This window comes from Chrysemys picta, chromosome 2, assembly GCF_011386835.1.
Source record: "Chrysemys picta bellii isolate R12L10 chromosome 2, ASM1138683v2, whole genome shotgun sequence".
NCBI lineage: Eukaryota > Metazoa > Chordata > Testudines > Emydidae > Chrysemys > Chrysemys picta.
The window spans coordinates 203,817,571-203,839,847 of record NC_088792.1 but is presented as its reverse complement, the minus strand read 5'-3'; the positions used below and the strand labels follow the sequence as shown (position 1 = coordinate 203,839,847).

Here is a 22,277-nt window from a genome sequence, read left to right as displayed (position 1 = left end):
TGTTTAAAGACAGAGCTGATTATCAGTGATTTCAGCTGCAGTGGTCACTTAACAGAACAAAAGACTATCTATGGAGCCTAATCAGGTCTAAGTGCTTAGTCATGCTGTGGGGACAGTGTTTCTGTGGAAGAGACAGCCCAGACTGCACTAGCAGCGAGGTTCCCTCCCCCTGAGATCCAGGGCCGGCTCTAGGCGCCAGCAAAACAAGCTAGTGCTTGGGGCGGCACATTTTTAGGGGCAGCATGGCCGGCGCCAGAATGCCGCCCCTAAAAATGTGCCCCGGCCGCCCTAGCTCACCTCCGCTGCTGCTGCCACGGCGCACAAAACAGCTGATTCGCACGCCGCTACTCGCCCTCCCTCCCAGGCTTTCAAACCTGGGAGGGAGGGGGAGATCCCGAGCGGCCGTTTCGCGCGCCGCTGCTCCCCCTCCCTCCCAGGCTTGAGAGCCTGGGAGGGAGGGGAAGCAGCGGCGCCCGTGTCGCGGCCACTCGGAGTCTCCCCCTCCCTCCCAGGCTCTCAAACCTGGGAGGGAGGGGGAGCAGCGGCGCACAAATCAGCTGTTTCGCGCGCCGCGGTGGCTCGGGGTCTCCCCCTCCCTACCAGGCTCTCAAACCTGGGAGGGAGGGGGAGATCCCAAGCAGCCACGGCGCGCAAAACAGCCGTTTTGTGTGCCGCTGCTCCCCCTCCCTCCCAGGCTAGAGTCTGGGAGGGAGGTGGAGAAGCAGCGCCCGCGCCGCGGCCACTCGGAGTCTCCCCCTCCCTCCCAGGCTCTCAAACCTGGGATGGGGGGGAGACTCCGAGTGGCCGCGGCGCGGGCGCCGCTTCTCCCACTCCCTCCCTCCTAGGCTTGAGAGCCTGGGGGGAGGAGGCAGGGCTGGGGATTTGGGGAAGGGGTGGAGTTGAGGCGGGGCCGGGGGTGGGGTAATTAAAGAACGGGGGAGGGCGCCAAAATTGTTTTTGCTTTGGGTGGCAAAAATCCTAGAGCCGGCCCTGCTGAGAGCTCAGCTGAAATCACTGAGAGCTGGGTGGAACCTCAAGAGACCAACTCACAGAGGTCACAGTGGCAAGTGGCAGCAGAAGGTGACTGTGCAGGGCTATTGGCAACAGAGTGGTGGAGTGAACGGTGGCACAACAAACAGCAGTGGCCAGAGCGAACAGTGAGCAGCTGGAGGAACGAGCAAGGTGTCTTCTTGCCCCCCACCTGGGAGGTGTACTCACGTGAAAGCACCTCTGAACTCTGAGTCTCCATTGACCAAGGACAACACCGGTGAGTGGGGTGCGGTGGAGGGAAAAGTGAGGGGCACATTAAATAAACATTTGTTTGTTGGACTATATTTTAGTGACTTTGCTCCAGAATGCTAGATTTGTGACTAGGAATGGAAATGTGTATATATATATATATATATATATATATGTTTCCTAGTAGACCAAGATTTTAAAAATGCATTATTTGCCAATTTGTTATCTCACATTGTTGCTATTTTGAGAGGTCATTATGTTGGGGAGTTTCTGTACTAAACATTTTTATTATTATAATTAATTTTTACATAAGAATGGTCATACCGGGTCAGACCAATGGTCCATATAGCCCAGTATCCTGTCTTCTGACAGTGGTCAAGGCCAGGTGCTTCAGAGGGAATGAACAGAACAGGGAATCATCAAGTGATCCATCCCCTGTTGCCCATTCCCAGTTTCTGGCAAACAGGCTAGGGACACTCAGAGCATGGTGTTGCATCCCTCCCCATCCTGGCTAATAGTCACTGATGGACCTATTCTCCAGGAATTTATCTAGTTCTTTTTTTAATCCTGTTATAGTTTTGGTCTTCACAGCATCCCCTGGCAAAAAGTTCCACGGGTTGACTTATGTTGTGTGAAGAAGTACTTCCTTTTGTTTTTTTAAAACCTGCTGCCTATTTATTTCATTGGGTGACTGCTAGTTCTTGTGTTATATAAAGGATTAAATAACATTGCCTTATTCACTTTCTTCACACCAGTCAAGATTTTATAGACCTCTATCATATCCCCCCCTTAGTCGTCTCTTTTCTAAGTTGAAAATTCCCAGTCATTTTAATCTCTCCTCCTGTTTCATACCCCTAATCATTTTAGTTGCCCATCTCTGTACCTTTTCCAATTCCAATATATCTTTTTGGGGATGGGGTGACCAGATCTGCACACAGTATTCAAGGTGTGCACGTACCATGGATTTACATAGAGGCAATATGATATTTTCTGTCTTATTATCTATCCCTTTCTTAATAATTCCCAACATTCTGTTTGCTTTTTTGACTGCCGCTGCACATTGAGTGGATGTTTTCAGAGACCTATCCACAATGACTCCAAGATCTCTTTCTTGAGTGTTAACAGCTAATTCAGACTCCATCATTTTGTATGTATAGTTGAGATTGTTTTCTAATATGTATTACTTTGCATTTATCAACATTGAATTTCATCTGCCATTTTGTTGCCCAGTCACCCAGTTTTGTGAGATGCCTTTGTAACTCTTCGCCTGGGACTTAACTATCTTGAATAGTTTTGTATCATCTGCAAATTTTGCCACCTCACTGTTTACCCATTTTTCCAGATCATTTATGAATATGTTGAACAGTAATGGTCCCAGTACTGACCCCTCAGGGATACCACTATTTATCTCTCTCTATTCTGAAAAATGATAATTTATTCCTACCCTTTGTTCCCCATCTTTCAACCAGTTACTGATCCATGAGAGGACTTCCCTCTTATCCCATAAGGGCTTACTTTTCAAAAGTCAATTTAAATTAAATACATTTTGTTTTTAAATTATATTTTTTTAGAAATGTAGACCTGTTATGTGTTTTGGTGTAACTTGCATTATCCTTATGTTAAATTTGCATTATCCTAACAAAACATTTACTTTATTCGTATCTCTTTTACATGTTGCAGGTCAAAGTGAAAATGAAAAGACAAAAAGCAATACAATATTTTTTCCACTCAAAAGTCTCAAAAACTAACCAAGGTGAAGAACACATCAAGAACCAAGAATATATCAACATGTCATCTGAAGGTTCAAGTTGTATATCTACATCCGACCAGCCCGAAGCACAAATACAGCTACCTACTGAAGAAACAGTGTCTCCAAAACCTAAAGGCAGTTCCTTATGTTTGTCGGTCAAAGTGTTCCCATTTATTGAAGTTACAAAAGATGGCTACTGGTGCACCTCTTGCAAAAAAGCTTACGAAGAAGGAAAGCTTCCCAATGCTATAACTGGTAAAAGTGGAGGAGCTTGGTTTGTCAAACCGATCAGCAAAGCCAATGCTGACAAACTACATGAAAAGGCTGCAAAACGCCAGGCCTCTGGAGTGTATCAACATGCAGAAAGCCTTATAAACCCACTTTCAAAGCCAATTTTAGAAGTACTTAATGAGGCTGTTAAGAATGCTGGAGACACAACACAGTTCATGCGAACAAACATGGCTGTGGCATCCTACTTTCTATTTAAGCAAGAGATACCACACACTACAAACTGGAGGCCAATGTTAAGTGCATTGTCACTTGTTCATCCTGAAGTTGAACACTGGTTCCGAACAAGACCAGCAAATGCTCACTATCTTTCTGCTAGAAACTCAGCTGACTGGCTAGAAGCTTGCGGTGCAACAGTGAAAGACTCAACAGTTAAAAAAGTGAAGAATTCTCTCATCACATTCAAAAAATTTGCATACATGGCTGATGAATGTACCGATGCAAATGGGTATCAAGTATTAAGTCATTGTGTACGTTCTCTTGATGTCAGGGGTAGGCCAGTAGATGCATTTCTAGAAGTTCAAGTTATAGAAGACAAATCAGCTGCATCTGTGACAACCCACATCTTAGAAGAGTTAAATGCTTGTCAATTGGACCCCAAAGAGATGGCTGCTTGTGCATTTGATGGAGCTGCAAACTTCTCTGGAAGACATGATGGAGTACAAGCTTTGCTCAGAGAAAAATGTAACCCTAATCTCTCCTATACACACTGCAGAGGCCATCTACTCCAACTAGCACTAGTACGAGCTGCAGAATCTTCAAAAGACATTTAAAAAGCTATACATTTAATGTCTTCATTATATTCTTTTTTCAGCAAGAGCCCAAAAAGACTGAATATCTTGGAAAATATAGAAGATACACTGGGACTGAAGTCCAAATTAGTCCAACCTGGGAAAACCCGCTGGCTTTCTCATGAGCGATCCTTGGCTGTTGTCTTAAAGTATCAGAGGGGTAGCCGTGTTAGTCTGAATCTGTAAAAAGCAACAGAGGGTCCTGTGGCACCTTTGAGACTAACAGAAGTATTGGGAGCATAAGCTTATGCTCCCAATACTTCTGTTAGTCTCAAAGGTGCCACAGGACCCTCTGTTGCTGTTGTCTTAAAATTACTCCAGCCATTATTACTGGCTTTGGAAAGTATCTACCAAGATGGGATGGATCTAAGTAGTGAGGCTGGTGGATTACTTTTGTTACTACGTTCAGAGAAGACTATTGCCATTCTCTCTCTCGTAAGTCTACTGTTGAAACCACTTGGGTCATTAAACAATGCCATCCAGGCATCTGCTACAACAGTAGTAGATCTTTGTCCAGCAATAGAAGCTACATTTGGATCAATCAGAGATCTATCCATTGAAAAAGTACTGGAAGAAGCAAAGACTTCAGTCCAGAAGTTGACTAATGAAGGCATTTATATTGAATCCTTAAGTGAAGGAGTGTTTAAGACAACTGAAAAAGTACACAGACTTGATTCTTTAAAATCTACAACAGCGACTTCTAGATTATACTCAACCTCTACATAGGTTTTACAGATGCCTGTCCTATAAAACACCAACAGTTCAGTGGAGTGAGGCACTACCAGCAATGGGGCTGCCATGTAATTAGGACAGAATAGAGAATTTGAATATCATATGACGAATGAATGAAGATTTGACTTCAACTTCTTTTTTAGCATCACTAGTGGCTCGACCCGATCTTTGTGTTCTGTTTCCTGGGATGAAAGAAATAGAAATTCATCTCTTGCTACTCCCAGTCACAACAGCTACAGTTGAACGTTCTTTTTAATCATTGAATAGAATTTTGTGTTCTGAAAGAAGTCACCTTCTGCCTGATCATGTGAATGAGCTAATGAGCATATCAACTGAAAGAATGGAAGTATTGGACACATGAGAAGCCACCAAAGATGAACGCATTGCATTCAAAAAGCTCATTAACAGAGTTGTGCAAAATTATAACAAGAAACCAAGAAGGATGTAGATGTAGTGCTTCATAGAAGGCTTGAGTAGCCAACTTTAATTTGTGTGATGATTTTAAAACATGAGTTAAATCTAATAAAATGGTCATGAAACATTTTTCAGTTTTTACTATGGTGCCATACAGCCCACCTTCACCCTCACAGTCTCGCCCCTCAGTGGCCCTGATACCCACCCTGTAAATTCAAACACCCCCCCCCCCAATTTCAATTCCTGGGGAAGCCACTGGAAGCCAGTGCAGGAAGGCAGCAGGGGTAGGGCCAGCCCCCCACACTCTTTCGGCAGCTGGAAGTTGAGCGACCCGGCCCCAGCCTGCTCTGCTCTGCTCTCCAGGCTCCCAGGTTTGTGGGAAGGCGGGCAACCGCCCCTCAGCACTCACCAGCGGCGCGGCTGGGAGCCAGTGGAGCGGGCTGGGACCGGGTTGCTCCACTTCCCGCCGCCCAGTGAGTGCAGGGCGGGCCCCCCGACCCCTATTGCAGTCCCATGGGACGCATAGCTCAGGTGACAGGGTTTGAGGGGGAAGGAGTGGAGTGGAGGCAGGGCTGGAGCGGAGCAAGGGCTGAGGGAAAGGGGTGGGGCGGGGTGGAGGGAGCTTTCCTGGGCCCTGCTGTACGCAGTCCATGAGGGGCTGGCTCAGCTGTCCGGGAGATTGGGCTGGCCCCTAGAGCTGGATGCAGCACGCAGCTGCATAGGGCACCAGGAAATTTGGGGCAATTTGGTAGTTTGCGTATGGGTAGGGACGGTCCTGGGGAGGAGATGGGGAGAAAAGTATAATTTGTAACTTTAACTAGTGCTTTGCAAATATGCACATTCAAGTACTCTTTCAGTGTAAATTACTTATTTCTTAATTAGTACCTGAAGAGTGTGAAGTTGTTTTTGCACTGAAAAACAATCTGCATTTCTCATCTGCAGGTCTGAGTAATGAGGCACTTTACATATGCCAACCACAATTACATCTTTATAATGTCATGTTGTGTCTCAGGAAGAAAATTATTTAGTTATCTAATCAGATTAATTTCCTCCAGTTCAAATATTTTTGCTGTACATGGTGAATTTTAATGTAAAATGGGAAAGCTGATTAAGGGTCAGGGATTAATAGAACAACTGAACAAAGCCTTTAGCTGACCCATGGTGATAACAATATGAATGCCTGTAGTTCAAGCTTCAAATATCCCCACAGCCCTGCCTAATGAGGAAGATGAGAAGGAAAAACAGGAGTTATTAATGACACAGTCCCTACAATATAATTTCCTTTACTCTTTTATGATTACAAATGTATATTTGTTCAAAAAGAGAATAATTATTCTTCTCTCTAAAGTGTGATATGGGGAGTTAATGTTTATAGATGGTTCTGTTTGATCATACAGATCTTCGGGTTCGTTTGTGTAGTTTGATACACAATATGCATTCAACAGGATAGGACTGATGAGTTCATAGGCAAAACCATCTGGTAGCCTTTCTCTTTCAGAACCAGCAGTTATGTGTTGGCACTTTCTGGTAGGCTGTGGTGAGCTCCTGAACCACGAGGTTCAGGTTCACTGTGCTATCCATGCTGTGGAAGGGAATTGTTACCAATATTGCTGATAAAAGTGTTCTCTTTTGTGCCCTGTTTAATTTTTCTGGGCGTTGACAGAACTTTTTGCTGTTTGAGGGACAGCTGGATATAAAAGGGCATTATATTGTGGAATTTTCTCTGCATTTTGCAGGGATGTACATAACTTTAGGAAAATTCAAACCTCTTAATTGCTTCAGTAAACACATCCTTCTGAAGAATTTGCATGCACTTTGGTAGCTCTGTTCTCACAAATGGGGTGGAGATGTCACCAGCACATCCCATTTACAATCTGGTAGCTAGTATCAGCCCTGACTGTGCCCATTTTCTACCATAGATTTGCCACTGATAGGGCAGTAGGGACAGGAGAGCACACCCCTTATTTTAACTATATTTGTGTAGCTCTCTGAGAACACTGTGACTAGGGAGGACACTTGTCTGGTTTTAAATCTGACAGTCCTTTTTTTGCATGGTTTGTCCCCAGTCCAGTACTGAGACAAAATTGGATGTGCTTTTGTCTGGTATCAGATGGGGGACACCATTTTGAAGAGCATAACACTTTGCCCCTGCTGGCATGAGAGGGGTGGTGGGGCATTACCCTCTTCAAAATGGTTCCCCTGGTGCAATGTGACCTGGCATGCACAATGAGTGCGATGCCACACCAGGACAGGTTGGGGGCCACATCAGTCCCAGAATGTCTGGAAATGCGAGTGGCCACCCTAATGATCACTGATCAGATGTGGCCTTTTCCTGTATGTGTAGATTGCCTAGTACACCGTGGGTGCTGCTGTTGCAGTACTGCCAACCCAAAGCATTCAAAAATCACGTCCCCCCCATGTGCTTAATTTGTAATGAAAGAGGTGCCGTGGCTCAAGCAATTATTTAAATCTTTCATAATCTGACTTGGCAAGCCCAGAGGTGCCGGGGCTATCATGAACTGCCAGGGCTAGAGGTGCCGGGACTCTGCTCTGCCACAAATTAAGCACTGCCTCCCCCCCCGAAGGTAATAAGATTAGTTTAAAAATAATGAGATTTGGGAATCTTTTTCATTGGCAGCAGAGGTGCCAGTGCGAGGGAACAAATAGGTGTTTTGCCTTTGCTCCCCGTGGGCAATGCTTGTGAGCCTAACATTTCCCTCCCTGGTAGCTACAGGGCACAGGGCTGGGGCGCACGGTGCTGCGCCCCACAGCGAGGCCGGGCAGTCACCCAGCATCCCCGTGCGCGGGGCCTGAGGTATCGCTAAGGGGTCATATCGCTCCTGATCCCGAGCTGCTGCCCTCACGTCACGCTCCCACCCAGCCGCGCGAGAGAGGGGCCGGCGCGCGCAGGAGACTCTGTCGTGGAGCGCGTTCCTTCCTTCCTTCCTCTCCCCGCGCGGACCCGTCGGCATCAGCGCGCGGCCCCCGAACGCGAGGCGTGCGCGCTCCCGCGCTAATGCCGACGGCGACGGCCGAGTGGGAGGGAGCGGTAAGGGAGGAGGCGCGCGGGCTCCTAGTGGCGGCTACAGTGAGGGGGGCTGCGGCCTGCAGGGCCGAGGGCTGGCGTCATGTTCCTCGCTGCTCCTATTCGCGCCGCTGCCGCGCAGTCGGTAAGGAAACCCGCGGCCGAGGCGCCGCTCAAGGCGCCGCGGCGAGAGACGGCGTCCCTGGTAGAGTCGGGCCTGAGGCAGCAGGCAAGGGCACAGCGGCCTTCAGCTCCCCGGGAGCCCGGCCCATGTCACCGCCCGCCCCACAGAAAGGGGGCGGTCCTCCCCCCATTAAAGTCAGGAGAGGAGGGGGATTCAGGAGGAGGGGCTCGGGGGATATGGAGGAGGAGGAGGAGGGGTTCAGTGGGGAGGGGCTCGGGGGATATGGAGGAGGAGGAGGGGTTCAGTGGGGAGGGGCTCGGGGGATATGGAGGAGGAGGAGGGGTTCAGTGGGGAGGGGCTCGGGGGATACGGTGGAGGTGGGTGTATAGGGGCTGTGCACACGCTTCTTAGTTATGGTTTCTGTCATGTGTGATATAACTACAGTGATCGTTGATTGGTTTGTTTTTCTTTTGAGAATTGTGTTTTTGATCACTTGTGTTTATGGTTCATATATCCCTTGAGGCAGAATACTGTTCAACTGTACACATCTACATTTGCTATAAAAATGACTGATAGTGTGTAGTCTTTTTTTAGCCCCTCATGACAGACACATGGGAGATGTCTTTATTCTCTCTCTCTGATCTTCAGCAGACTTGACATTGCCAAATTTGTGACTCCCTATATGTTTGTTTAAGATCAGTGAACTATAAAGTTCCTGTCTCTACTTTCAAACTGGAAAAGGCTAGTTTTAAGGAAACGAATACTTGATATGTATCTTGGGTTATTAAGACTTAAGTTTGGAAAATAGAAGGTTTTTTCCTACTAGGAAAAATCTTTGTCAAATGTTGCTGCTAACAATGCAGTTCTCTTGTACCTAAGACTAAACATAGGTTAATAATCCTTCTAATTCCCTTACTATGGTCTCTCCCTTACCAATCAAAGAGTTAGGTCAAACTGATTAAAAAAGTCTAATCTAATACTTATAACTCTGATACTTTGAGGTTTTATTTTTTGAAAAAGGTACACAGGGCCAGATTTACAAAGATGTGTCTAAAGATGTGGATAGGCACCTAATGGGATTTCCAAACTTCCCTAAATGCATTAGATTTGAAACAGTAGCTTATGCATACATTGTAAAACATATACGGCTGATGTATATTTATAAAGTGTGTGTTGTGGCAGTAAATTATTTAGTACATTGGCTGATATGTGCTTACACGTGAGAAGAGTTATGTAAAATTCTGGCTTTGAGATGACAGGGTTTACTTTCTAATTTGATCTGCAGTGACCAAGGTGGGTTAAATAAACAAAGATATTCCTGATATCAGGAGAGGCCTTTAATATTCTCCACTTTGCCTCGTCAAATAATAAGCCACTCCATCTTTTGGTTGTGTTTTATTATGATTGATATAGAAATCAAACTCTTACTGAAAGCAGTGTATGGCAATTAAGCACATACATTTTTGCCTATAGTTTTTAATACTTTCAAAATGTTGTTTAAAGGTGAGACAGATCCGCTACTTGCATAAAACAGCTGTGCGCAGTGGAGGTGGAGGAGCCTTGTTTCTGGTAAGAAATTTTTCTAGATACTGAAAACATAAATGAATAAATAAGTTAAAGTTGAAGGTTGGATGAAATATGGTTTTTATTCACACATGAACTTTTGATTGGCAAGAACAGTTCTTTCAGACCTTAGTAGAAACTTACAAGGAAACTTATTTTTCAGTAGAACTCCCTGCTCTGGGGGGGGGTGTGAAAATCTGTTCTCCCCCCCTCCCCCCTTGCTATCCCTTCCCTATCTTAGATAATTTTAAATCCTTAAGTGAGGTTGCTTAACGCTTGACTTCATAAGCCTCTGTTTTCATTTGGTTATAACTTTACCAAACTTTCACTGTTAAAGTTTTAAACAAAAACAATTCAGCCATTTTCTAAAGAGGTTTTGGAGAATAGTTAGTTTTGCTCCGAACATGAGGATTTCTTTGAGAAGGAAGGTTTTAGGCATGGTCCTGTGTAGTCATTGATTCCACTACTACTGAATTTGCCACAGAACTCACTTTGCCATTGAGCTGAGATCCAGAATTTGACCTTTAATTTTAAAAATGTTCTAGCCCATGTTTGTGTGGTTCCCAGAACAATTAGGATCCATGACTGGGGCCTTTAGTCACAAATGCAATACAAATATAAATAGTAGTAATTATAGTTGCAAGCATCTCAAATGCAAACTGGGGCACATGAATCAGTGCCATCTGCCGGAATCTGAAGAGAACTGCTGTGAGGGGTGTGATCTGCCCTATTCCTATCCTTCATGACCTTGTGAGCTCTGTAGTTCCAAGGCTGCACAATTAGCAGTTTTTCAAGATGCAGTGGAATTCAGCATTTCTGCCACAAAATTCACCTTTTGCTGCAGGCAGGCACCCAGCATTTTGTTTGGTCTCCCTGCAGCAGTCTCTTTCTCTTCAGCTGTTCCCCGAAGGGAGAGTTAATTGGATTACAGTTCATGCTCTCTGGACTTTTCCATGAAGTGAGGCAGGAAGGGGTTGGAGACCTAGGCAGTGAGAGCTGATGCCCAAAGAGGGGGCCGGGAGGGGGGGAGAGGAAGAAGGCTATCAGGCTAGGCATCCTCAAGAACAGGTCAGCAGCTGAGAGCCTGGGAAGCCAGGGAGATAAGCTGCAAAAGCCAGCTACAAGCTCCCCTGTTTCCTAGCACACACACAAGGTTCTGAGGACAATTTCAGGGATGCCAAGGCCTGTGGTGTAGAGCCAATTGGCTTGGAGAATTTAACAAAAAAACCATCCTCAAGATCTGTCACCATTTGAATTTAATTTATAGCAACCTGGGGGATCTGTGTCTTATTAGTTGTTTGAAAATATTTGCTGTCCTTTAATGCTCCTTTTTTCTCACAACAGCTTTGAATCTTGGATACAATTTTATATACTTGTTTGCCTCAGTTACGCAATGGCTTTTTGAGCTATAACTTTCAGGCATTAATTAACATAGAGCTGTAGTTTTCAACCTATGGTCCATGGACCCCTGAGGGTCTGTAGACTATGTATAAGATTTCCAAAGAGGTCTGTATTTCCATTAGAAATTTTTTAGGGGTGTGCAAATGAAAGAAGGTTGAAAACCACTGATGAGGTGTTTAAGGACAAATTGGGAGCTTATCTAATAGATCAGTGGTTCTCAAACTTTTATTTTTGCGGACCACTTGAAAATTGCTGAGAGTCTCGGTGGACCACTTAATGATCTTTTGAAATGTTGTTTGTACTGTTAGCTAACTATTGCAAAGCGCTTTGGATAAAAGCACTATATTTAAAAAAATCAACCTTAATAATTAATGTTTTTTTGTTCTACAAATAAAAGCACACAACTCATATTTTAATATCAGTAGTCTTACCTTTCTAAAGTGATGGACGTGCCCTCTCTTCCCTGGCAGCTGCAGCCCCCGAGCTGGGGCTGGGAAGGAGGGCCTTCTCTTTCTCTGGCTGCCGCAGCTGTGCATGTCTCAAATTCCCCCCACCCCCTCTTCTCACCCCACTGCCCCCTCCTACCTGCCCACTATTTTCCCCAAGGCCAGCACCTCAACTTACATGTGTGTCTTCTCCAGGGTCCAGGCATCTAATTAGTGGAGCCACACCTGTGCAGCTCCAGTAATTAGGTGGGTGGCCCTTCATTCTTTTATGTGCGACCGCTCAGGCGTGCACCTTAGAGGGAACTATTCACAGACCATCTGAATGGAGCTCGCAGACCACTGGTGGTCCACGGACCACAGTTTGAGAATCTCCATAATAGATAATTGGTCAATTGCTCTGACTGGTTTGAGGTTAAACTTTTTTGAGTTCTTAATCAATATTGGGTGTTTTAATACCATCAGAAGGTGGATGTCTTATTGGCTGCCTGATTTGTACAGAGAAAACTATACACAGTTTTAAGTAATCATGTTCTTGGAATATCACTAGTCTCCATCCTCTTTCCTGCCTTTTGCTTTGTGGTGTTGAAGGTCAATAAAGCCTGCTTGGAGCTGAAGGGGGTTTACTATGGAGCAACACTAACTTTCCTTCCAATGTGGTGGTTCTGTTTTGATGCCAGTTTCAGTGTAGATTTTTTGCTTTCTCTTTTCATGTGCATTTTTATTTAGATTTTTTTCTTGCTTATTTTGTACTACTTGTCACATTTCAGGTACCTAGAATCACAGAAATGTAGGGCTGGAAGGAACCTTCAGATGTCAGCATGTCCAGCCTCCCTGTGTGGAGGCAGGACCAAGTAGATCTAGACCATCCTTGATAGGTGTTTGTCTAACCTGTTTTTAAAAACCTTCAGTGGTGGGGATTCCACAGCCTCCCTTAGAAGCCTATTCTAGTGCTTAACTATCTTTATATTTAGTATTTTTCCCTAATCTCTAACCTCAATCTCCCTTGCTGCAGATTAAGCATATTACTACTTGTCCTATCTTCAGTGGACGTGGAGAACAGTTCATCACAATCCTTTTTATAAACAGTCCTTACTTGAAGACTGTCCCACCTCAGTCTTCTTTTCTCAAGACTAAACATGCACAGTTTTTTTAACCTTTCCTCATAGATCGGGTTTTCTAAACCTTGCACCATTTTAGTTGCGCTCTTTCAGAGAGACTGCAATTTGTCCCCATCTTTCCTAAAGTGTGGTGCCCAGAATTGGACACTGTACTCTGGCTGAGGCATCTTTAGTGCCAAGCAGAATGGGACAGTTACCTCCCGTGACTCACATATGACACTCATGTTAATACACCCCAGAATATTAGCCTTTTCGCAATGGCATCGCATTGTTGTTTCATTTTTAATTTGTGATTACTGTGACCCTCAGATTGTTTTCAGCAGTGTACCCATTTAGCCACTTATTCCCCATTTTGTAGATTTTTTTTTTTCCCTTCCTGAGTGAAGTACTTAGCATTGTCTACTGAATTTTATCTTGTTGATTTCAGACCAATTCTCCAATTTGTCAAAGTTTGTTTTGAATTCGAATCTTGTCTTCCAAGATGCTTGCAATCCCTCTGAGCTTGGTGTCATCCACAGATTTTATAAGCGTACTCTCCACTCCATTACCAAGTCATTAATGAAACAACTGAATAGTATCAGACCCAGGATTGACCCCTGAGAACCCCACTAGATACGTCCTCCCAATGTAACAGTGAACCATTGATAATTACTCTTTGAGTACGGTCTTTCAACCATTTTTTTTGTAATTTCATCTAGACCACATTTCTGTAGCTTGCCTGTGAGAAAGTCATATGGGGACTGTGCCAAAAGCCTTACTAAAATCGAGATGTATCACATTTACTGCTTCCTTGCTATCCACTAGGCCAATAACCCTGTCAAAGAAGGAAACAGGGTTGGGTTGGCATGATTTGTTCTTGGCAAATCCATGTTAGCTATATCTTATAACCCTATTGTCCTCTAGGTGCTTACAAATGGATTGCCAGTATTTTCCAGGTATCAAAGTTAGGCTGACGGGTCTATAATTCCCTGGATCCTTCCCTCCCCCCCCCTCCCCCCCCCCCCTGCTTTTTAAAGATAGGTACCATGTTTGCCCTTCTCCAGTCCTCTGGGATCTCACTGGTCCTTCATGCATTCTCAAAGATAATTGCTAACAGTTCTGCTAGCGTTTTAGCTAGTTCCTTAAGTACCAGGTGCTGCTGATTTGAATACGTCTAACTTATCTAAATATTCTTTAACCTGTTCTTTCCTTATTTTGGCTTGTGTTCCTTTCCCCCCTTATTGTTAATATTAATTGTGGTAAATAAATATGTGATTACAATTAACCTTTTTAGTGAGTACTGAAACAAAACAGGCATTAAACATGTCAGCCTTTTTGAGTTGTCCATTATTAGCTTTCCTTCCCTGATAAATAGAGGATCTACACTTTCCTTCACCTTTCTCTAGCTTCTAATGTATTTACAGAACCTCCTCTTATTGCCTTTTTTGTCCCTTGCTAGGCGTAATTCATTCTGTGCTTTAGCCTTCTGATTTTGTCCCTGTTATGCTTGTGCTGTTGTTTTGTAGTGATTCCTTTTTGATTTTCAAGCCATTAAAGAGCTCCTGATGGAGCTGTATTGGCCTCTTACTAGTGTTTCTACCTTTCTTTTGCGTCGGGATAGTTTGCTTTTTTTTTTTGTTTTTTTCCCACAGTACAGTAGAGTTAACACAGCTTCTCAAATCCCCCTATGATCCTGTCAAAGACAAGCCAAATATAGCGTGGGTGCTATTAGATGCTGGACATCTACCACCTACAGTAGTTAGATTTACTGCAATCAAATTATAGGAATAACTGCAAATATTGTAGTGTGCAAGTGTCCATATTTAAACTAAACCCATATAGTCAATGTAAATATTTCTGCAATAAAATCTATGCCTTTGTTTAATGGTAAACTGTGATTCTACAATTGTCCTTTTCCCCAGTGCTTGGAATTGAACTGCTCCAAACCTGGGAAGCAAACTTTCAGTTGTAGTCTTTATTTCTGGCATATTGAATCACAGAACAAATGTTAACCTTTTTCCCCTTCCTTAAAAAAAAAAAAATCTTTGTCAGTTCAGCACCATCTTCATGTTGCAATCAGATAACCCAGTTAGTTTGGATAGCCACTATTCGTGTTCTGGAAAGTAAAGAAACTGACATATGAATGCCATTTTGAACAGTTGACACACACTATATGTGCTGCCTGATTCTATGCTTGATTTGGTCCACAGTTTGTTGTTACTGAATCTTTTAGGAAACATTAGGTATAGTTTTGTACTTCTTGAGCTGGGTCCACGGCCAGTAATGCAGTTTATTTCAAAGACTGTATCCACTAACAAGGTGATGCTTCCAGTGCCATTGACTTTTGGTGTGACTCCTGTATGCTCACTAATTTAATCTGAATGATGTCGCCTTGCTCTTAGCAATGATTCTCTCTGGATCCTGCCAGGAACCCAAGTATAAGCGCCTTTTCTGGCCTCGTAACTTTGCAGTCTTCAGCATTTTCAGTGCTGCATACACTTGTTCCCTTGTGAGAGAGAGACTTTTCTTGTGTCCTGGCTGCTGCTGAATTTGAGGGAGCTACATGGGGTGCTTGTACTGCAGGGGAAATGGCAGGTGGCATATTAGGTGTTAGGGGCTAGGTTGGTATAGCTACAACTGGATTTGAGTTACTATTACACATGTATGTTTGTTGTTTGGATTGAGCAGGAAGGGGAGTAATGTTTGGATCTGTAGGGTGTTCTGGTTGCCTGTTAGCCTCTTGCACAGATCCAGCTGTTTGAGCTTCAGAGCTTGGGATATAGGAGAAGTTTGAGGACATGCTGGAGGTTGCAGGCAAATCGTTTGTAGAAGATAGTGTGGACTCATTGTTCAGAGGGCCATGGTTCTGTTTGCTGTTGCACTTCTAATATTGTCTCTTGAGAAACTGCCAGCTCTCCTGAACTCCTTTTTACCTTACCTCGCAGTTCCCTAAGCTTGTTTAAAAGCTGCTTTTTTAAAAAGTCCATTGTCCTTATTTTGCTGCTCTCACTCCTTTCTTTCCTTAGAATTGTGAAATCTATAATTTCATGATCACTTTCAATCAACTTGCTTTCAACCTTCAAATTCACAACCAGTTCCTCCCTGGTAGTCAGAATCAAGTCTAAAATGGCAGTCCCCTTGATTGCTTCCTCCACCTTCTGAAACAAAAAGTTGTCCCTAGTATAGTCCAGGACTTATTGGACATTTTGTTTTTGCCATGTTACTTTTCCAATAGATGTTCAGGTAGTTAAAGTCCCCCATTACTACCAGGTTTTATGTTTTGGATATTTATTTGTTCTAGAAATGCCTTGTCTACCTCCTCCTGGTTTGGTGGTGTGTAGTAAGGTCAATGTCCTGGTAGCAGGGCCGGCTTTAAGCCGATTCAGCTGATTCCCCGGAATGGGGCCCCACAACGTCCGGGGCTGCCGGTGGAGCGAAGAAAAAAAAAAAAGCCGCGTCCTGCTTCTCCCCCCTCCCTGCAGCGCTTGCGCCGCCATACAGCTGATCAGTGCAAGCCTGGGAGGGAGGGATGCGGAGGAGGATTGCGGCATGCTTGGGGAAGACACGGGGCCAGTGCGGGGATTTGTGGAGGGATCCAATGGGGCAGTGAGGGGGCGGGGATTTGTGGAGGGATCCAATGGGGCAGGGAGGGGTGGGGCTGGGGGCGGAGCCAGGGCAGGGATTTGGGGAGGGATCCAATGGGGCAGGGAGTGGGCGAGGAGTGCGGGGGCGCGAGACAATTTGCGTCCCGGTGTGAGGCCCCACACCTGCTAAAGCTGGCCCTGCATGGTAGGGTCTGTTTTCACCTCCATTTTAATTTTCGTCCAGGCACACTCAGTTAGTCTGCCTCTCATCTCCTTCTTGACTTTAGAACAAGTGTACATATTCTTGATATATAATGTAATGCCTTCTGTTTTTTCCCCGCCAGTCCTTCCTGAACAAGCTGTCCCCTTTTATATCAATATTCCAATCATGAGATTTATTCCATTAGGTCTCTGTGATGGCAGTTAAGTCATAATTTAGCTTATGGACTAATATATCCAGTTCTTCCTGTTTATTCCCCGTACTCCATGCATTTGTGCATAGATGTCTGAAATGTAGAGTAGATTTCCCCCACCATTTTGTATCTTGTTGCTCCTAAGTGCCTATTGTAGTTTTCTATTCCCCTCTTTTAATGTCTAGCTCTGTGTTGAGATCACCTTTTTTTATACCTCCCTGTGGGCTTTTGTTACCTGCCTCCTTTGAACCTAGTCTAAAGCCCTCCTCACCAGGCTGGCATGTCAGTGGGCAATATACACATGTAGTGTGTATGTGATGAAGGAAAGTGCTTATTTGCATTCTTTGGCCCGCAGAACCATTTTGAGAAATTAAAAGGGACATGACCAACTTAAAATATACTCATTTTTAAAAAATTGGCTAAAAGTAGTCTAGGGTGTTATACTCTCTAAGGAGTAATCCCATTGCAAATTTTTATTTTACAATCAGGTTTTCCATCTTTCACAGTGTCAAGGGAGAAAAACACTTTTTAAAGACCTACACAAATGAGAAACTGGGTGTGACATGAGACTGCTGAGTCCTCTTAAATTAGTCAGCCTGGGTTGTCTCTCACAGTGCTGTGCTAGTGACATATAGCAAACCCCTACAGGTGCTGTGATCACTCAGCCATCAACATGTGGAGGCACACACCCAGTTGAGTTGCATGAATGCTCTATAAGCCACCCATGAATTATACGCAGAGAAACTCCAGCCAATTTTACCCAGCCCCAGCCTTGCACCCCAGTGATGTACCATCTTAAACTGCTCAAGGCCATCTCTTGAACAGTAAAAGCTCATTAATTAGTTTGCCACTTTGTCAAAGGAAAGTGGACATATACCAGCCTTTGTAATCTAAGCAGATTGCCCAAGCACCTTAGACAAACTCACTGGTAAGTATAAAACTGCGGAAAGCTAGGTTTTAAGTTAAGCGTTAGGCACGGAAGTTAAAGTTGGTTACATAAGAAATAAAAATAGAATCACTGTCTAAATTCTACACTATCGCAGACTAAGCAAGATTTGAATCAAACAGCTTTTCTTGCTGCACTGGATGTTCCAGGCAGTTTATAGTTGTTATTACAGACTGAATTCCCTTCTCAGCCTTGGACCAATTTCTCTAGTTCAAAGTCTTTGTCTTCCAAATGATCTTCCAGGTGTTGAGATGGGGAAGTAGAGAGGCCAAATGGTGATGTCATCAACCTCCATTTATACTTTCTCCCAGGTTCTAGAAAGATCCTTGCTGTGATGTGGGGGTTAGGTGGCTCCCATTGTGTATGTGCAGTCTGAGGAATCTCTGGGAGAGTGGATTCTCCTCGATGGGTCATCAACACGTCTGGCTGATCCTGATGTAAATCTGTCTTGTCAGTGTTAGTTGTTCCTTTGTTGCCACTGAAAGGCTTGTTGTGGGCTTACCACACTTACCACATATTTCAGTAACACACATAGCAATACTTCATAACTTCTCATACAATGATAGTACGTACAATTAAATAGTAATTTTCAACAGATCAAGACTTTTTAAATGATACCTCACAAGGCATGCATTGTACAAAACATATCATAATCCTATCACAGTGATGAATATGGGAGTTCCAGGCTGCTATTTTGAGGTACAGAATGTCACACTGGGTATACAGAGGAAAGAGTGGAACTGATTACATAAACAGAAAGGTTGTGTCTGGGTGAAGCATGACCCTGTCCCGCCCACACACCTGCATAGCTGTACTCAAGAAACTCTGTCTGCGCTTGTTCAACAAGTATAGCAAGGGGCATTTCCTAATATGCTCCCTCCAGCACTCCCTGCACTGATGCTTCAGCGATGAGCCTACTCTTACTCTCCAGAATTCTGCGCCTAGGAAAAGGTATAAATAAGCCCTTATTCAGGGATAAAATGAGCTAGTGTATGTCCAAGATAGATGTTATATTTCTATTAAATAGAAGAGATTAGAGACCATGAGATAAACCGATCCTGCACAACTGTGTGACTGGAACTCTGCAAGATCTTGATGAAAATTCCCTCAAACTCTACACAAACTCTTCCTCTTAGTCACCCAAAACATCATCAATGGGAGCTCGCTAAAGAAGCCAACAAATGGAAATTTTTAGCTTTAACGTGCTGTATAGCTTCTAACGTAACCACTCAGAGCTCTGCAGCACAGAACTGTGCTGAGATTGTGGCAGCAGATACAATCCTCATTTATTATTCCCCCCACTTGAGATTCTTCAAGCAGACAGATACCCAAGAAATAACAGCTGTAATCCAAACAAAGATGGAGATTTTAGAAATCAAGCTGACTTTTTTGCAAACAGAAATTAAGAACGTGTTAACAAGAATAACTGAGTCAGAGAAGAACAGGAAAACAAAGAAAGCAAACAGCAGGCTAAAATCCTAAAATAAAACACAGATTAAAGAACTGACATTTTAGGAGGAAAACCAAAGATCTAGAAGTAGATCCAGGATGTGTGGCATATGTCTGGTGTGCCTATTAGAAATGGCAGAAGATTGCTATGTAAGGAACTCTGTGAGGAAGCTTCAAAGAACAATAAAAGGATCCTATTTCTGTAACTCAAAGAGCCCGTCATATGCTTGTACAAAGTCCCTTCTTTTCTTCAGGTAATTTTCCTTTGGTATTCTAGTGTGTAACCTTGCGCCCCATCCCCACCCCCCAAAAAAAATCTTTACGCTGACCAAGGGAAAATCTACTGTCATTTATAACTTCTTATTTTTTCTGTGTATTTGACATATAATCTTAAAATCCAAAGATGGAATTTCCCAAATTCAGGAAAATCCTCAGTTACAATAGTGCACGTATTTATGCTATGTCTTGTCGAGTTGAAAATAGAATTTACAACAAAATAGTCTTCCAAGATTTAATGGCAGCCTCTAAATTCATGGAATGCCAGCAGTGCAGAAATAACAATTGAACTGTAAGAGAACTGCTGAATGCTTTGTCACCCACAGATCAAGTTTGCTGCCTTTATTCTTGCATGCTATTTCCAAAAAAGTTCTTTTCTCTCCCCACCCTCATTTAAGGCCCCAATCCTGCTTCCATTTAAGTCAATAGCAAAATTCCCATTGACTTCAATGGTGCAGAATCAGACTCCTTATGTAGAAAAATCTAATGAAAGGGGGAGAGACTGCCTAAAACAAACCAATTTGTATTCCTCTTTGCTTTTTATACTATTTTTCAATTTGTACAGATGGGTCTAATGTATACTGAATATAAACTACTCTCTAAAAGTAATGTATATTTAATATATCTGATTACCTTTTCTATAATTCTTATCAGAAAGGGAAATTAATTGTAAACAGATAAGTATATTCCAGTTGGGGCTTACATAATTCGGAATTGAAGTAGGAGCACATACTATTAACATGCACTTTGAGAGCGTTAGTTTTGTTAATTTTAGCATTTATATATGTAGAACTTTGAATGGAGAAGTAGTCTCCATGATATTTAGCAAATGTAATTGTTCTGTGGACATGTGTTTAAATACGGAAACTACAAACTATGAAAGGAGACACTGTAAAATGGCTAAATCGGTTGAGTCTGAGTATGTGAATATGGTACTCCCTTAGGGGTGGTTGGTTCTGTTGCCATATTCTGGATATGAATTCATATATGGGGGAAAAACTCAGTCTTACCGGGTTATATGCCACTACATGCTGCCAGTTCCTGTTTCCTGCACACTGGTGTCCAGATGGCCTCACTTCTAAACTTGCTAGCTGTTATGGGTGGGATTTCAACAGACCATAAACCCAGATCTTAATCTTCCAAGGTACACTTCAAGGACGTGATCCAAAGCCCAGATGTCAATCGAAAGACAGTCCTGACTTCAGTAGGCTTTGGATCAGGCTCTAAGTGAAAAGAGGATCAGAGAGCATTATGTGAAACATAAATAGGTCTTTCAGATGTGTGGTGAATTACCCTTTTAGTCATTTCCCTCTCTGAAATCAAATGCATATTTCAACAAAACAAGAAAGAAACCTCTCCTGTTACTAGATGAGAAGTTTTCAAAGAGACCATTTAGTATGCAGGAAAAAACAATCTAGCACTAACCAAACCATTCATATTGATCTTGTTGGAACAAGAACCTAAGTCTGTCTCCTCACAAACACCAGAAAATGCAAAACTAAGGCTGTTGATTTAATTGCAGTTAACTCACGTGATTAACTCAAAAAATTAACTGTGATTTTAAAAAATTAATCGCGATTAATAGCCGTTTTAATCAAGCTGTTAAACAATAGAATGCCAACTGAAATTTATTAAATATTTTGGATGGTTTTCTACATTTTCAAATATATTGGTTTCAATTACAACACAGAATACAAAATGTGCAGTGCTCACTTTATATTATTTGTAATTAAATATTTGCACTGTAAAACTGCTAAACAAAAGAAATACAATTCACTTCATACAAGTACTGTAGTGCTCTCTTTATTGTGAAAGTGCAACTTACAAATGTAATTTTTTTGTTTTATTTTTGAGTTCAGTTATGTAACAATGTAAAACTTCATAGCCTGCAAGTCTACTCAGTCCTACTTCTTGTTCAGCCAATTGCTAAGAGAAACAAGTTTGTTTACATATATAGGAGATAATTAGGGCTCTACCAAATTCATGGTCCATTTTGGTCAATTTTACGATGTTGTAATTGTAGGGGTCCTAACCCAAAAAGGATTGGGGGGATCACAAGGTTATTGGGGGTTTTGTTGCACTACTACCCTTATTTTTGCGCTGCTGCTGGTGGCGGCGCTGCCTTCAGAGCTGGGCAGCTGTAGAGTGACAGCTGCTGGCTGGGAGCCCAGCTCTGAAGGCAGAGCTGCTGCCAGGAGTGGTGCAGAAATCAGGCAAGTGACATGCAGCTGATTAGCAGAGTGTGTGTGCATCCAGCAGCGTGTGTTCAGGTGCCCCTCCCCCCTGCTGCTTTGCAGCCACATTGCTCCTGCAGCTGTGCAGAGGGGGGGGGGGCAGGGAAGGAGGATGCTGATGTCAGGGTGTCCCTCTGCCCTGTACCCCATATCTGCAGGGCAGAGTGGACAGCCTGGCTCAGGACTCACAGCTGCTGCGGTTTGAGGTCTGAAGACTCCAGCCTCTGGGTGGTGAGTGTCTTGTTTAAAGAGACAGCGCACTGTCTCTGAGACTTCCCCAGCAGCCAGCTCACACGGTCTCTGTCTGTCTTTCCCCCCACCCCCACCGCTTCACATGTACCCCATCTCCGCAGAGCAGGAGCAGCAGAGACAGGGCTCAGATTTAGGACAGAGCAGGTGAGTGCCTTTCAGTGAGTGCTGTCTCTTTAAGGCACACAGTCTCTCTCAGAAATTTCCCCAGCAGCCAGCACACGCACACTCTCACTCACTCTCTCACACTTGTGTT

General features: G+C 43.6%; 1 protein-coding gene and 1 pseudogene across 5 annotated transcripts in view; one reads left to right on the top strand and one right to left on the bottom strand.

The window, feature by feature from the left end:
• Positions 1-8,101: 8,101 nt before the first annotated feature.
• NDUFV2 (NADH:ubiquinone oxidoreductase core subunit V2) overlaps positions 8,102-22,277 on the top strand; it is a 32,304-nt gene continuing 18,128 nt past the window's right edge. Inside the window, exons 1-2 of one of the 5 annotated variants that reach the window (XM_005282645.5) lie at positions 8,102-8,384; positions 9,867-9,932. In XM_005282645.5, the coding sequence (XP_005282702.1) occupies positions 8,343-8,384; positions 9,867-9,932 (108 nt within the window). In that variant the 5' untranslated portion in view covers positions 8,102-8,342. Of the gene's footprint in view, positions 8,469-9,866; positions 9,933-22,277 lie in introns of all 5 variants that reach the window. The other 4 variants (XM_042843311.2, XR_010597993.1, XR_006172820.2 and 1 more) reach the window with 4 other exon arrangements.
• On the bottom strand, positions 14,965-17,681 carry LOC135981059 (negative elongation factor A-like; annotated as a pseudogene).